We start from the raw sequence: 17,192 nt of genomic DNA, 5'->3' as shown, positions 1-17,192 counted from the left end.
GAGGACTCTCTCTCTCTAGCTTTAGGTTTCAGAGTAGCAGCCGTGTTAGTCTGTATTCGCAAAAAGAAAAGGAGTACTTGTGGCACCTTAGAGACTAACAAATTTATTAGAGCATAAGCTTTCGTGAGCTACAGCTCACTTCATCGGATGCATTTGGTGGAAAATGCATCCGATGAAGTGAGCTGTAGCTCACGAAAGCTTATGCTCTAATAAATTTGTTAGTCTCTAAGGTGCCACAAGTACTCCTTTTCTTTTCTCTAGCTTTAGAGAGAGAAGGACTGGCTGCCTGGGAGAAAAGAATACTTGGAGTAGAGCAGGGCTGGGGAAAGGTCAGAGGAGCGGGGGAGCTCCAACCTCGAGAACCCCCAGGTTGCAGCCTTGCCGAAGGCCCGAAGCAGGTATTGGGGTTGCAGAGGGGCAGCCCAGGGTTAGGCAAAGGCAGCAGGTCCAAACCCTCCTTGCTGATAATGAGTGGTACAGACTGCAGTCTGCCCCAGTGAGCGGGGGCTAGATGATGACTGGCAGTAGCCACTGAGGCAAGGTTGGGATAGAGGGTGGGGGTTCCCTGGGAGGGGACACCCAGAGACTGTGGGGGTCCTGCATAGGGCAGAACCCTGAGGTAAGGGGCACCGGGTGGGGGCCTGAGACAAGCGGGACACTAGCCTGCAGAGGGTGCTCTGGTGGCTGGAGAGCTAATTCCCAAGATGACCTGCAGGAGGCACCGCACTGGTGAGTCGTCGTGTCGCTACAATAGTATATGGAGCAGTATAAACAAGTCATTGTCTGTATGAAACTGTAGTTTGTACTGACTTAGCTAGTGCTTTTTCTGTAGCCTGTTGTAAAATTAGGCAAATATCTAGATGAGTTAATGTAGACCTCTGGTTGAGAACCACTGCTCTGTATGATCCTAAACTGGAGTCACTCACTTTGACACTAGATGGGCTATGTCTTTATAGGTGTGGCACCCCACTGAGATCCAGAGGCAATGGAGGGCAAGAGGAGGGTTGAGGGGGACAGGAGGATGTGTGTGTGGGAGGACATAAGAATGGCCATATTGGGTCAGACCCATGGCCTATCTAGCTCAGCATCCTGACAGTGGCTGGTGCCAGATGATTCAGAGGGAAAGAACAGAACAGGCAATCATTGAGTGATCTATCCTGTCCTCCACACCTAGCTTCTGACAGTCTGAGGCAAGTGACACCTGGAGCATGGTGTTGCATCCCTGACTATCTTGGCTACTAGCTATCGACGGACCTATCCCACAGGAACTTAGCTCATTCTTTTTTGAACCCAGTTATACTTTTGGCCTCCACAACATCCCCTGGCAATGAATTCCATCTGCTCTCCCCTCAGCCTCCCTCCTTTCCCCCACATAGAATCATAGAAGATTAGGATTGGAAGAGACCTCAGGAGGTCATCTAGTCCAATCCCCTGTTCAAAGCAGGACGAACACCAACTAAATCATCCCAGCCAAGGCTTTGTCAAGCCAGGCCTTAAAAACCTCTAGGGATGGAGATTCTACCACCTCCCTAGGTAACCCATTTCATTGCTTCACCACCCTCCTAGTGAAATACTGTTTCCTAATGTCCAACCTAGACCTCCCCCACTACAACTTGAGACCATTGCTACTTGTTCTGTGATCTGCCACCACTGAAAAGCTGAGCTCCATCCTCTTTGGAACAGCCCCCTTCAGGTAGTTGAAGGCTGCTCTCAAATCCCCCCCTTACTCTTCTCTTCTGCAGACTAAATAACCCCAGTTCCCTCAGCCTCTCCTCATAAGTCATGTGCCCCAGCCCCCTAATAATTTTCGTTGCCTGCCTCTGGACTCTCTCTAATTTGTCCACATCCCTTCTGTAGCGGGGGGACCAAAACTGGACGCAGTACTCCAGGTGTGGCCTCACCAGTGCCGAATAGAGGGGAATCATCACTTCCCTCAATGTGCTGGCAATGCTCCTACTAATGCAGCCTTATATGCTGTTGGCCTTGGCAACGAGGCCTTGGCAACGAGGGCACACTGCTGATTTGTATCCAGTTTCTCATCCACTGTAACCCCCAGGTCCTTTTCTGCAGAACTGCTGCTTAGCCAGTCGCTCCCCAGCCTATAGGAATGCATGGGATTCTTCTATCCTAAGTGCAGGACTCTGCTCTTGTCCTTGTTGAACTTCATCAGATTTCTTTTGGCCCAATCTTCCAATTTGTCTAGGTCATTCTGGACCCTATCCCTACCCTCCAACGTATCTATCTCTCCCCCCTCATCTGTGAACTTGCTGAGGGTGCAAGTCATCCCATCACCCAGATTATTGATAAAGATGTTGAACAAAACCAGCCCCAGGACCAACCTCTGGGGCACTCAGCTTGATATTGGCTGCCAACTAGACGTCAAGCTGTTTATCACTACCCGTTGAGCCCGACAATCTAGCCAGCTTTCTATCCACCTTATAGTCCATTCATCCAATCCATACTACTTTAACTTGCTGGCAAGAATACCGTGGGAGACCATATCAAAAGCTTTGCTAAAGTCAAGATATGTCACATCCACTGCTTCCCCATATCCACAGAGCCAGTTATCTCATCATAGAAGGCAGTCAGGTTGGTCAGGGATGAGTTGCCCTTGGTGAATCCATGTTGACTGTTCCTGATCACCTTCCTGTCCTCCAAGTGCTTCAAAATGGATTCCTTGAGGACTTGCTCCATGATTTTGCCAGAAACTGAAGTGAGGCTGACCGGCCTGTAGTTCCCCGGGTTTGTTCTTTCCTTTTAAAAATATGGGCACTAGATTTGCCTTTTTCCAATCATCCAGGACCTCCCCTGATTGCCATGGATTTTCCAAAGATAATGGCCAATGGCTCTGCAATCACATCAGCCAACTCCCTCAGATGCATCAGATTGACCCATGGACTTGTGCATGTCCAGCTTTTCTAAATAGTCCTTAACCTGTTCTTTCACCACAGAGGGCTGCTCACCTACTTCCCATACTGTGTTGCCCAGTGCAGCAGTCTGGGAGCTGACCGTGTCTGTGAAGACTGAGGCAAAAAAAGCATCGAGTACTTCAGCTTTTTCCACATCTGTCACTAGGTTGCCTCCCCCATTCAGTAAGGGTCCCACACTTTCCCTGACCACCTGTTTATTGCTAGCATACCTGTAGAAACCCTTCTTGTTACCAGTCACATCCCTTGCTAGCTGCAACTCCAATTGTGCCTTGGCCTTTCTGATTACACCCCTGCATGCTCGAGCAACATTTTTATACTCCTCCCTAGTCGTCTGTCCAAATTTCCACTTCTTGTAAGCTTCCTTTTAGAGTTTAAGCTCACCAAAGTTTTCACTGTTAAGCCAAGCTGGTCACTTGCCATATTTGCTATTCTTTCTGCACTTAGGGATGGGTTGTTCCTGCATCCTCAATAAGGCTTCTTTAAAATACAGCCAGCTCTCCTGGACTCCTTGTCCCTTCAATTAGCCTCTTAAGGAATCCTGCCCATCAGTTCCCTAAGGGAGTCTAAGTCTGCTTTTCTGAAGTCCAGGGGTCCATATTTTGCTGCTCTCCTTTCTTCCCTTTGTCAGGATCCTGAACTCAAAACCATCTCATGGTCACTGCTGCCTAGTTGCATCCCCCTGCTCCCCCCCCCCTCAACTGATTGTGCATTGTGTGAAGAAATACTTCCTTTTGTTTGTGTTAAACCTCCTGCCTAGTAATTTCATCAGGTGATCCCAGTTCTTGTGTTTACATGAAGAGGCAAATAAATAACACTTCCTTATTTACTTTTGCCACACCACTTGTGATTTTTAGACCTCCATCATATCCCCCCTTATTCTAACTGAAAAGTCCCAGTCTTATTAACATTTCTTCATATTGAAGCTGTTTCAAACTCCTCAGCATTTCTGCTGCCCTTCTCCAAACTTTTTCCAATTCGATTTCTAATGTATCTTTTCTGAGATGAGACGACCAGATCTGCACAGAGAATTCCAGGTGCGGGCATACCATGGATTTATAGAGTGACATTTTGATCTTTACTTTTTCTTCCTAACATGCTGTTCTTTTGACTGTTGCTGCATATTGTGGATAGTTCTCTGAAAACATCCACTCAGTGACTCCAAGATCTCTTTCTTGAGTGGTAACAGCTAATTTAGACCCCATCATTTTATATGTAGAGTTGGGATTATGTTTTCCAATGTGTATTACTTTGCATTTATCAACACTGAATTTCATCTGTCATTTTGTTGCCAGTCACCAATTTTGAGAGATCCTTTTGTAGCTCTTTGCAGTCTGCTTGGGACTTAATGATCTTGTATAATTTTGTATCTTCAAACTTGACCACCTCACTGTTTACTCCTTTTTCCAGATGATCTATGAATATGTTGATCAGTACTGGTACCAGTACAGACCCCTGGTGGGAGACACCACTATTTACCTCTCCATACTGAACACTGACCATTTATTCCTACCCTCTGTTTCCTGTCTTTTAACCTGTTTCTGTTACATGAGAGGACCTCTTATCCCATGACTCCTTACTTTGCTTAAGAGCCTTTAGTGAGGGACCTTGTTAAAGGCTTTCTGAAAATCCAAGTACACTACATCATAATCAAAAAGGCTGACAAAGGAGGTGCTGTTGTCATCATGAATAGGTCGGAATATGAACAAGAGGCTACTAGGCAGCTCTCCAACACCACTTTCTACAAGCCATTACCCTCTGATTCCACTGAGAGTTACCAAAAGAAACTACAGCATTTGCTCAAGAAACTCCCTGAAAAAGCACAAGAACAAATCTGCACAGACACACCCCTAGAACCCCGACCTGGGGTATTCTATCTGCTACCCAAGATCCATAAACCTGGAAATCCTGGACGCCCCATCATCTCAGGCATTGGCACCCTGACAGCAGGATTGTCTGGCTATGTAGACTCCCTCCTCAGGCCCTTCGTTACCAGCATTCCCAGCTATCTTCGAGACACCACTGACTTCCTGAGGAAACTACAGTCCATTGGTGATCTTCTTAAAAATACCATCCTAGCCACTATGGATGTAGAAGCCCTCTACACCAACATTCCACACAAAGATGGACTACAAGCCGTCAGGAACAGTATCCCCAATACTGTCACGACTAACCTGGTGGCTGAACTTTGTGACTTTGTCCTCACCCATAACTATTTCACATTTGGTGACAATGTATACCTTCAAATCAGCGGCACTGCGATGGGTACCCGCATGGCCCCACAGTATGCCAACATTTTTATGGCTGACTTAGAACAACGCTTCCTCAGCTCTCGTCCCCTAATGCCCCTACTCTACTTGCGCTACATTGATGACATCTTCATCATCTGGACCCATGGAAAAGAAGCTCTTGAGGAATTCCACCATGATTTCAACAATTTCCATCCCACCATCAACCTCAGCCTGGACCAGTCCACACAAGAGATCCACTTTCTGGACACTACGGTGCTAATAAGCGATGGTCACATAAACACCACCCTATATCGGAAACCTACTGACCGCTATTCCTACCTACATGCCTCTAGCTTTCATCCAGATCATACCACTCGATCCATTGTCTACAGCCAAGCTCTACGATATAACTGCATTTGCTCCAACCCCTCAGACAGAGACAAACACCTACAAGATCTCTATCATGCATTCCTACAACTACAATACCCACCTGCTGAAGTGAAGAAACAGATTGACAGAGCCAGAAGAGTACCCAGAAGTCACCTACTACAGGACAGGCCCAACAAAGAAAATAACAGAACGCCACTAGCCATCACCTTCAGCCCCCAACTAAAACCTCTCCAACGCATCATCAAGGATCTACAACCTATCCTGAAGGACGACCCATCACTCTCACAGATCTTGGGAGACAGGCCAGTCCTTGCTTACAGACAGCCCCCCAACCTGAAGCCAATACTCACCAGCAACCACACACCACACAACAGAACCACTAACCCAGGAACCTATCCTTGCAACAAAGCCCGTTGCCAACTCTGTCCACATATCTATTCAGGGGATACCATCATAGGGCCTAATCACATCAGCCACACTATCAGAGGCTCATTCACCTGCGCATCTACCAATGTGATATATGCCATCATGTGCCAGCAATGCCCCCCTCTGCCATGTACATTGGCCAAACTGGACAGTCTCTACGTAAAAGAATGAATGGACACAAATCAGACGTCAAGACCAGTTGGAGAACACTTCTGTCTCTCTGGTCACTCGATTACAGACCTAAGAGTGGCTATCCTTCAACAAAAAAGCTTCAAAAACAGACTCCAATGAGAGACTGCTGAATTGGAATTAATTTGCAAACTGGATACAATTAACTTAGGCTTGAATAGAGACTGGGAATGGATGAGTCATTACACAAAGTAAAACTATTTCCCCATGGTATTTCTCCCTCCCACCCCACCCCCCACTGTTCCTCTGATATTCTTGTTAACTGCTGGAATTAGCCTACCTTGCTTGTCACCATGAAAGGTTTTCCTCCTTTCCCCCCCCCTGCTGCTGATGGTGGCTTATCTTAAGTGTAATAGTAATAGGATGAAATTTAATAGTGAGAAGTGTAAGGTTATGCATTTAGGGATTAATAACAAGAATTTTAGCTATAAGTTGGGGACGCATCAATTAGAAGTAACGGAAGAGGAAAAGGACCTTGGAGTATTGGTTGATCATAGGATGACTATGAGCTGCCAATGTGATATGGCTGTGAAAAAAGCTAATGCGGTTTTGGGATGCATCAGGAGAGGCATTTCCAGTAGGGATAAGGAGGTTTTAGTACCGTTATACAAGGCACTGGTGAGACCTCACCTAGAATACTGTGTGCAGTTCTGGTCTCCCATGTTTAAAAAGGATGAATTCAAACTGGAGCAGCTACAGAGAAGGGCTACTAGGATGATCCAAGGAATGGAAAACTTGTCTTATGAAAGGAGACTTAAGGAGCTTGGCTTGTTTAGCCTAACTAAAAGAAGGTTGAGGGGAGATATGATTGCTCTCTATAAATATATCAGAGGGATAAATACAGGAGAGGGAGAGGAATTATTTAAGCTCAGCACCAATGTGGACACAAGAACAAATGGGTATAAACTGGCCACCAGGAAGTTTAGACTTGAAATCAGACGAAGGTTTTTAACCATCAGAGGAGTGAAGTTTTGGAATAGCCTTCCAAGGGAACCAGTGGGGGCAAAAGATCTATCTGGCTTTAAGATTCTACTCGGTAAGTTTATGGAGGAGATGGTATGATGGGATAATGGTAAGTAATTGATCTTTAAATATTCAGGGTAAATAGGCCAAATCCCCTGAGATGGGATATTAGATGGATGGGATCTGAGTTACTATAGAAAATTCTTTCCTGGCTATCTGGCTGGTGAATCTTGCCCATATGCTCAGGGTTTAGCTGATTGCCATATTTGGGGTCGGGAAGGAATTTTCCTCCAGGGCAGATTGGAGAGGCCCTGGAGGTTTTTCACCTTCCTCTGTAGCATGGGGCATGGTTGACTCGAGGGAGGCTTCTCTGCTCCTTGAAGTCTTTGAACCATGATTTAAGGACTTCAATAGCTCAGACATGGGTGAGGTTTTTCATAGGAGTGGGTGGGTGAGATTCTGTGGCCTGCGCTGTGCAGGAGGTCGGACTAGATGATCAGAATGGTCCCTTCTGACCTTAGTATCTATGAATCTATGAATCTAAGTGATCACTCTCCTTACAGTTTGTATGATAAACCCATTGTTTCATGTTCTCTGTGTGTGTATATAAATCTCTCCTCTGTTTTTTCCACCAAATGCATCCGATGAAGTGAGCTGTAGCTCACGAAAGCTTATGCTCTAATAAATTTGTTAGTCTCTAAGGTGCCACAAGTACTCCTTTTCTTTTTGCGAATACAGACTAACACGGCTGCTACTCTGAAATATATCCACTGGATCACCCTTGTCCACACATTTGTTGGCCCCCTCAGAGAATTCCTGTAGATTGGTGAGGCATGATTTCCCTTTACAAAAGCCATGTTGACTCTCCCCCAACAAATTGTGTTCACCTACATGTCTTACAATTCTTTTCTTACTATAGTTTCAACCAATTTGCCTGCTACTGAAGTCAGGCTTACCTACCTGTAAATGCCAGAGTTGTCTCTGAAGCCTTTTAAATAATCAGCATTACATTAGCTATCCGCCAGGCATCTTGTACAGAGGCTGATTTAAGCAATAGGTTACATACCACAGTTATTAGTTCTGCAATTTCATATTTGAGTTCCTTCAGAACTCTTGGGTGAATCCTGTCAGGTCCTGGTGACTTATCAGTTTATTCCAAAACCTCCTTTATTGACACTTCAATCTGGAGCAGTTCTCAAATTTGTCACCTAAAAGAATGGCTCAGGTGTGGGAATCTCCCTCGCTTCCTCCACAGTGAAGACTGATGCAAAGCATTTAGCTTCTCTGCGCTGGCCTTGTCTTCCTTGAGTGCTCCTTTAGCACCGCAATTGCCCACTGGCCCCATTGATTGTTTGGCAGGTCTCCTGCTTCTGATGTACTTAAGCACTTTTTTACTGTTTTTTGTGTTTTGCTAGTTGACATGCCAAAGTCTACACTCTCTCTTTTTTTTTTTTCCTTAGTTTCTTCACTAGGATTTGACTTCCATTTTTTTGTAAAGGATGCCCTTTGGTCTCTAACCACTCCGTTTTCTCCCATGGTGGCATTTTTTGGTCCTCTTTCTGAATGGGGGAGGAGGAAAGCTGGGAGATGTGGGGAGCAGGAGGGAGGCTGAGGAGGGCGCAAGGGGTTGTGGGGAGCAGGAGGGAGGCTGAGCAGGAAGGAAGGGTATCTTGGTTGGGGGGGCATGCTGGGGAGAGAGGCAGGGGGTAGAGGGGAGCTGTGCCATGGCAGGTGAGGGGGTCCTGTGGTTCCCCCTTTAGCTGGTGCAAGTGGAAGGGGTGGGGGGCCCAGGTATGATAACATTGCCTGGTAACTTGTACTAATGAATTGTGAGAGCAGGGAGCATCCCCCCCCCATATATATCACCTTCTCCCCATCTCATATACAGCATATCTTCCCCCCCAAGCACAAGGCACATCTTCCCCCCCATGTACACAGATCCTCCCACCAAATATACAACACCTGACCCGTCCTGTATTCAGCACATTCCCCCCAAGCACATGGCATGTCCTCCCCTGTCTACACAGATCCTCCCCCCTGCAGGTACACAGCACCTGACATCTGCTCCCCCCCATATACAACACGTCATCCCCCAGCTAGGGCCCTAACAAATTTCATTTTGAAATTTCATTTCCCCTTCCATTTTGGTAAATTTTGCAGTCAGGAGATTTTAAGAATCTGAAATTTCAGTTTCAGATATTTTAAAACTGAAATGCCTTGGTGTTGTAACCATTGGGGGTCCTGATCCAAAGGGGGTATTTGCAGGGTCGCAAGGCTATTGGAGGGAGGTTGCAGTATTGCCACCACACCGCTGCCTTCAGAGCTGGCCAGTGGGAAAGCGGTAGCTGCTGGAAGCAGCTCTGAAGGCAGTGCCGCCGCTAGCAGCAACACAGAAGTGAGTTCCATGCTATGGTATTGCCACCCTTACTTCTGTACTGCCGCCAGCAACAGCCATGGAGCTTCCTGCAGCCAGGGGAGGTTCCTAGAGGTGGGTCTGACCTGGCCCTGGAGCAGCCTGTGCAGGGGAAGAGGAAGTCCCGTCCCTCCTCAGCCCAGCTAGGACTAGCAGCTGGAGCCAGTAGGAGCCCCTGGTTGGGGTGCCCCTAGCCCTGTCCCTCCCTAGCTCTGGCCCCATCACTCAGGGGTTAAAAGAGCCTTGGGCTGTGTGTGTGTGTGTGTGTGTGTGTAACATTGGTGCCCCCCTATCCATGGTGCCCTGGGTGGCTGCCCAATCACCCACCTGTAAGGCTGGCCCTGCCCCCCAGAAAGTGACAATGTCCCCGTATCATGCCACCCTCACTTCTGTGCTGCTGCTGGCAGCAGCACTGCCTTTAGAGCTGAGGGCCTGGGCGCAGCTGCTGCTGCTCTCCAGCTGTCCAGCTCTGAAGGAAGCACAGAAGTAAGGGTGGCAATACTGTGACCCCCCCCAAACAATAGCCAGATTTCATGGGGGAAACCAGATTTCACAGGCCATGATGTTTTTCATGGCCACTAATTTTGGTAGATCCTTACCACCAGCACATGGCATAACTCTGTATACACAGGTCCTCACCACCCAGACATATAGCACATGCCCTCCTGCATACAGCACAAGCCCCCACCCTGTATATAGCACCTATCCCACAATTCAACTCACCACAGAGGAGAGCAAGCCAGGCCCAGAGCAGTAGCATCCGGATGGGCCCCATTTCTGCAACAAACAAGAGAAAATAAGAAATAGATTGACAGCCCCTCCCTACTCTAACCACTAGACCCCTCTCCCCCTCCCAGAGTTGGGGACAGAACACAGGAGTCCTGGCTCCCAGTCCCTCCTGCTCTAACCACTTAATTCCACTGCCATCCAGAGCCAGGGATAGAACCCAGGAGCCCTGGTGCCCAGCACCCCCATGCTCTAACCACATGACTGGACTTACTTCGTCAGGGCCATCTGGATGAAATCTCATCTGGATTGTCAGGCTTTTGTACAATCTGCATCTGGGGGTCCATCCAATGGCAGGAGGGACATGCCCACTTGGCACCCTGCAGCAATATTTCATCCCCAGCCCCCTTTCAGGGTGGGTGGTGCCTCCTGCTCATTGGCTGCTGAGACTCAATAGGCTGGAACGGTGGGCTGGATCCTTCTGGAAAGCCTGTGGGACCTGCCCAGTGCAGTGCTGAAGTACTTCCAGCTGCCACATGGGGGTAGCCATGAGTGAGTGCTGGGTGCAGGATATATCCTGCACCATCTAGCCTATGGCCACTCTGCCATCCCTATTGACTAACATTCATTCTCCGAGTGCCCAATACCATTAAGGTGAGAAGAATGTCATGCTGGGACCCAACGGCCATTCCCCAGCAAAGAGGGCTCTGGGCAGCTGGGGAATCTCCTCCAGAGTGGGGTGAAAGCCCCATCACTCAGGACATTAAGCACTGGGCAGAACCTTGAAGGGCAGCCGGTCAGGAATCATCATGCCTTGGTTGTGGTTGGTTTTCACTCATCTTTTGGCAAATCTCTTTTGCCACTGGGTGTCAGTGGGGCCTAGAGGCAATGACACTGCATTGGGGGGGCAGGGTTCCTGGATTTTGTTCCTGGCTTTGCCATTGATATATTGTGGGACCTTGGGCAGGCCTCTCCCCCTCTTTGTCCCACTTCCTGCCTCCTTTGTCTATTTATATTGTAAGCTTTTGTGGGCAGGGATTGCCTTTCATGTGTCTGTGCAGCAGCTAGTACAACAGGGACCTGATCTCAACTGGGGCAGGGATTGTCTCTTGTTGATTGTGCAGCATCTGGCACAATAGGGCCCTGATCTCAGGTGACAGTTAAATCCTACTCTGCAGATGTTTCTAACAGCAGAACTGAGAATAGAAGCCAAGAGTCCTGATTCCCAGGTCTCAATGCTAACCACTATACCCCACTCCACTTCTACAGCTAGGGATATAACCCAAGAATCCTGACTCCCAGCTCCCCCTGCTCTGACCCACTAGATCCAACTCCTCTCCCAGATTTGGGAGCAGATATCAGGCTGTTGTCAATATCATGAACCTCTTCTGAAAAGCATGGCCCATTATGACACGAATGTGCACTCAGTGCCAGCTGGTCAGAGTGTGGTATGTGGGATATGGTGCTTTGTTTGAATGGCTGTGACCCAGAATGGAACTACTCAGACTGATTTTATCCATTCAGCATTGGGTCAACTCTACACTATCGCTTCTGCCTTTTCTTCTGATAATTGCTGAGCAAAGGAACAGCTGGAACTTAATCATTTTCCAGGACGCAGTGCTCCCTATTTATTAGTGAAAAGTTTGATTGTAAAAAAAAACGCAAGCCCAAGCCAGAAAATACTGGTTGAAAGGTGTGTGGTTTTCTGCCCCCCCCCCCCCGGCTCAGGATTTGTGCATCAAAACATTGCAATACAGATAAGAACAGCCATACTGGGTCAGTCTACTGGTCTAGATGGACCTTTGTCCTGTCTCCTGACAGTGGCCAATGCCAGGGGCATCAGAGGAATGAACAGAACAGGTAATCGTAAAGCTATCCCATCCCCTGTTGCCCATTCCCAGCTTCTGACAAACAGAGGCTAGGGACACCTTCCCTCCCCATCCTGGCTAACAAACATTGATGGACCTATCCTCCATTAATTTATCTAGCTCCTTTTGAACCTTGTTATACTCTTGGCCTTCACAACATCCTCTGGCAAAGAGTTCCACAGGTTGACCATGCATTGTGTGAAGAAATACTTCCTTTTTTTTTTAAACCTGCTGCCTGGTCATTTCATTTGGTGACCCCTATTTCTTGTTATGAGAAGGAATAAATAATATTTCCTTTCTCCACACCAGTCATGATTTTATAGATCTCTATCATATCTCTCCTCCCCCTTAGTCATCTCTTTCTAGATGAAAATCCCAGTTTTATTAATCTCTCCTCATACAGAAGCCGTTCCATACCCCTAAATCACTTTTGTTGTCCTTTTCTGAACCTTTTCCAATTCCAATATTTTTATTTTTTTTGAGATGGGGCAACCAGAACTGTACATGGTATGCAAGATGTGGGCATACCATGGATTTATATAGAAGCAATATGATATTTTCTGTTTTTATTATCTATCCCTTTCTTAACAATTCCCAAGGTTCAGTTAGCTTTTTTTTTTTGACTGCTGCTGCACACTGAGTAGATGTTTTCAGAGAACAATCCACAATGACCTCAAGATCTCTCAAGTAGTAACAACTAATTTAGACCCCATCACTGTATATGTATAGTTGGGATTATGTTTTCCAATGTGCATTAGTTTGCATTTATCAACATTGAATTTCATCTGCCATTTTGTTGCCCAGTCACCCAATTTTGAGAGATCCCTTTGTAACTCTCCAAAATCTGCTTTGGACTTAACTCTCTAGTAGTTTTGTATCACCTGCAAATTTTGCCACCTCACCTCCAGATCATTTATCAATATGTTGAATAGGACTGTCCCAGTACAGACCCTGTGGGACACCACTATTTACCTCTGTCCATTCTGAAAACTGATCATTTATTCCTACCCTTTGTTTCCTATCTTTTTAATCCATTACCAATCCATGAGAGAACCTTCCCTCTTATCCCATGACAGCTTACTTTGCTTAAGAGCCTTTGGTGAGGGATCTTGTCAAAGGCTTTCTGAAAATCTAAGTACACTATATCCACTGGATCCCCCTTGTGCATATGCTGGTTGACCCCCCCACAAAAAATTCTAGATTGGTGAGGCATGATTTCCCTCTACAAAACTCATGTTGACTCTTCCCAACAAATTATGTTCATCTATGTGTCTGACCATTTTGTTCTCTACTATAGTTTCAACCATTTTGCTCAGTAATGAAGTCAAGCTTACCAATATGTAATTGCCAAGATCACCTCTGGAGCCCTTTCTGAAAATTGGCATCACATTAGCTATCCTCCAGGCATTTGGTACAGAAGCTGATTTAAATGATAGGTTACAGACTATAGTTAGTAGTTCTGCAATTTCACATTTTAATTCTTTCAGAACTCTTGGATGAATACCATCTGGTCCTGATTTATTACCATGTAGTTTATTAATTTGTTCCAAAACCTACTCTAATGACATCTCAATCTAGGACAGTTCTTCAAATTTGTCACCTAAAAAGAAAGGCTCAGGTTTGGGAATCTCCCTCACATCCTCAGCCATGAAGACCGATGCAAAGAATTCATTTAGTTTCTCCACAATGGCCTTATCATCCCTGAGTGCTCCTTTAGCATCTTGATCATCCAGTGGCCCCACTGGTTGTTTAGCAGGCTTCCTGTTTCTGATGTACTTAAAAAAAATTTTGCAATGACTTTTTGAGTCTTTGGCCATTTTGTTTTTCAAATACTTTTTTTGGCCTTCCTAAGATGTATTTACTTATTTCTATTACAGTATCCCCATGAAGGTTGCCAACTGAGATCAGGGCCCAATTATGTTGGGCACTGCCCAGACACACAATGAGACAGTGCCCGTGAGCTCAAAATCTAAACAACGATGGCTGACAAAGAATGGATGACTTGTCTATATTCATAGTTTGCACTGTTTTAACTTTAAATCAGATTTAAATCAATTTACTTAAATGATTATGAAATGTGGTGTATTTCTTAATATAAATTAAACTTACTTTATTATAAGCAGCTCTAGTAGCACTGCCTAGGTTAATGTTGCCTGGCATGTCCCATTATAACAACCTATTTTCATGCTTATAACTTTGCTAAATTTTATCCATTTGGGCTGAAATGTTCCATGCTGTGTGTCTGACTCAGGCAGCTGGGTTTTGTTTTGTTTTTTGTTTTTTTAAAATTTCAGTATCAATTTAGCCATTTTCAATGTTAAGGATGAACACCTTGTTTTTGCTTGGTAAAATTTTTTTTTAACACAACTGTTGCCTTGAGCAGCTCTAGCACATCCATGCTTTGGAACAGGGACTGGAAATTTGGAAGGGTGTGGTCACCCTGGGGTCAGGGATGTGCCTTTTCCTGTGTTTCTGAAAATCTGCCTGAATTTGCCCAAAAATGAAGCTCTCAGTTATCACATGATCAATAAAGACATGTTGGGCTGCTGGGTCCCAGCTCGACTTTCCCTGGAATTGCTCCTCCACATGCGGTGGAAGTGGAACAGGCAGCAGCCACAGTTTCTCCCATGCTGCTAGTGCCCTATTGCTGGACCCAGGTAGCATGGACAAGGGAGTAGCTGGACTCGAATGGAGAGGAGACAACAGTTGGATCTCAGGCGTGGGAGAAGCCTGGGACAAGGATCCATGTTGGGGAGATTGGGAGCCAGGGGATGAAGACTGAGACTTGGAAGGGGGCACCTAGAGGGGAAGACTAAGACTACCAGGACAAGGAGCCTGGGATGGGGAGAGAATAGGACAAGGAACTAGGGGAGAAGAGACAGGACTGGGGAAGGGGCTGGCTGGCTGGAGCAGAACAGATCAGGACTGGGGAGAAATGGGCAGAAGGGTCTGACCATAAGAACATGCTCCCCTCCAAAGCCTAGAATGGAATTGAGATGTCCTGAGTCTCACCAGTCCTGTCAGCCAACATTTGTGAAACCTATTGGAAAAGTGTCTCATCTGCCTCTAGTGGCTTGTCTGCACAGAGCATAACAACCTACTACTGCTATCAGTTACTCCATTAGCACAAGGCTGGCATCTTCTGGAAACAGTGTATGTGATCCTGTAATCAGAGACTGTCTCACAATGCAGATGCCCTAATTAAGGTTGCACAGACTGCATTAACTCTGGCATTTCCTACCTTTTGGAGTGCTTGGCTTTGCAATCTTGATCAAGTTCTCTTAAAACATTTATGTTGTAATATTGATTTTGCTTAACTTGATAAGGGCAAGGAGGACTAGCTGGGTCAGGGAATGGGATATGGGGCCTTCTGGGGCAGCCAGTTCCAATCTGTGTTGCTGCATCTGTTGTACTTGGCACAGCTCCGCACTATCAGAGCAATTGATTCAGGCTGTCTGCAAACTCGGGCAGCAGCACTGTGTTGGTTACACTTCCATCACATTTTTAAGGCTGTTTTGCAACCAGTGCCCACCCACTCATCTCTCCTGCCTAGCCCAGGCTGAGAACCTCTCCCAGGAATCCTGGCCTCCAGCACAGATCTGATGGTTGAGCTAGAGTGCAGCTTTTAGAGAGGTGTCTGATCACCATGGAAAGACTCCAAGGGTTGGAGACTCCCGCCCTTTCCCTGGGGCAGTCTTCTGGGAAAATCTGCCCCTTATTCCCAGTCTCGATTTGTCTGGCTCCAGCCATTGGCTTTTGCTCTGCCCTTGCTTGTTGGGTTAATGAGCCCTCTGCTCCCTGAAATCTCCCCGGGGAGGTCAGACAGACAGGGATCTAGTCCCCTCTGAACCTTCTTTGGGTTAAATGCACTAGATCGAGCTCCTTCAGTCCCTGGCTCTTGGACAGGTTTTCCAGCCCTCGGATCGTTCCTGTGGCTCTTCTCTGACCCCCTCCCCGATTTCCTGACGCTCTGTTTGACATGCACACCCCCCCCCCCAAGCTGGGTGCAGTTTCTAGTTGTAGTCTCCCTTATGCGCCCCACCTTCCAGCTCCTACTCACTATCCCCCTGGTTCTGCAGCTCAGGGTCACACTCACGCTCTTGGCCACAGCATCGCCTGGGGAGCTCATGGGCAGTTGACTCCACCAGGACACCTGGGTTCTTCCCAGAGTCACTGCTGTCCAGAGTACAGCCCCTCCTCTCCAGCCTGTGAGCTTGACTGACAGTCTGTGTCTCCCCCCGCATTGTATGACCTTCCACTGGGCTGTGTTTTAACGCATGTTGCTCAGATTAGCCTAGCAAGAGGACTGGGGTGAGGGAACTCCATCATCAGTGAGGTTCTGCCTGTGTGGCCTGAGGCTACAACCTAAGAGTCCTGACTTCTAGCCCCCCTGCTCAAACCCACTAGATCCCAGAGCCAGAGATAGAACCCAGGAGTCCTGGCTCCCAGCCCCCCCCCATCTCTTTGATATGGAATTCAGGGGTGGATGCCCCCTGTTTCCATGCACTGTCAGGATCAAGCTCTGCCTTCCCAGCCCTCATCCTGGTTAAATTTGTACCCAGTCCATCTGTGTGAAACCTACCCCTCAAGGTTGGATTAGATACAGGATTCCCTTTCTTGTCAGATCCCAAATTATGGCACAGCTGTATGGGTGTTACCTACCTGTTATGCCTCAGAGGTGGCTGAATCTGGGCCCGGCACGAGTCTTCCCCATGCACTGCTGCTATGTGGCTGTTCCCCAGCTGCCCCACCCCAGAGATGGCTGCATCTCAGTGCTGGGTGATGTGTCCCTGTGGGGCAAGTGTGATGAAGCGGGACTGTTCTTAATGTTTCCTCTGAATATTGTGGGGGTGCCTCAGTTTCCCCTATGCAGTTCTTAAGTATCTAGGGGGTGGGATAGGGGTGTATGATCATTGCAGAGCCCTAAAGGACGGGTGTGTGCAGGGATCTGGAACCAAGAATGGCCGACACCCTGTTTCCTGGCAACTGATGGCCTGGCCCTTCCCCCTGCAAGGTGAGAGCTAAAGGGTTGGAGAACAAAGGAATCAGGTGACCTCCT

The 17,192-nt window shown here is 47.1% G+C and overlaps 1 protein-coding gene across 1 annotated transcript in view; it reads right to left on the bottom strand.

Annotated features, from left to right (window-relative positions):
- The window catches only part of LOC119847612 (IgGFc-binding protein-like), a 45,482-nt gene extending 29,105 nt beyond the window's left edge, over positions 1-16,377 (bottom strand). Inside the window, exon 1 of the mRNA XM_038382528.1 lies at positions 16,194-16,377. Within this exon, the coding sequence (XP_038238456.1) occupies positions 16,194-16,377 (184 nt within the window). The remainder of the gene's footprint in view (positions 1-16,193) is intronic.
- Positions 16,378-17,192: the final 815 nt, after the last annotated feature.

This window comes from Dermochelys coriacea, chromosome 24 (assembly GCF_009764565.3).
Source record: "Dermochelys coriacea isolate rDerCor1 chromosome 24, rDerCor1.pri.v4, whole genome shotgun sequence".
Taxonomy (NCBI): Eukaryota; Metazoa; Chordata; order Testudines; family Dermochelyidae; genus Dermochelys; species Dermochelys coriacea.
The sequence above is the reverse complement of the archived record's forward strand: the minus strand, read 5'-3'. Positions and strand labels throughout refer to the sequence as shown.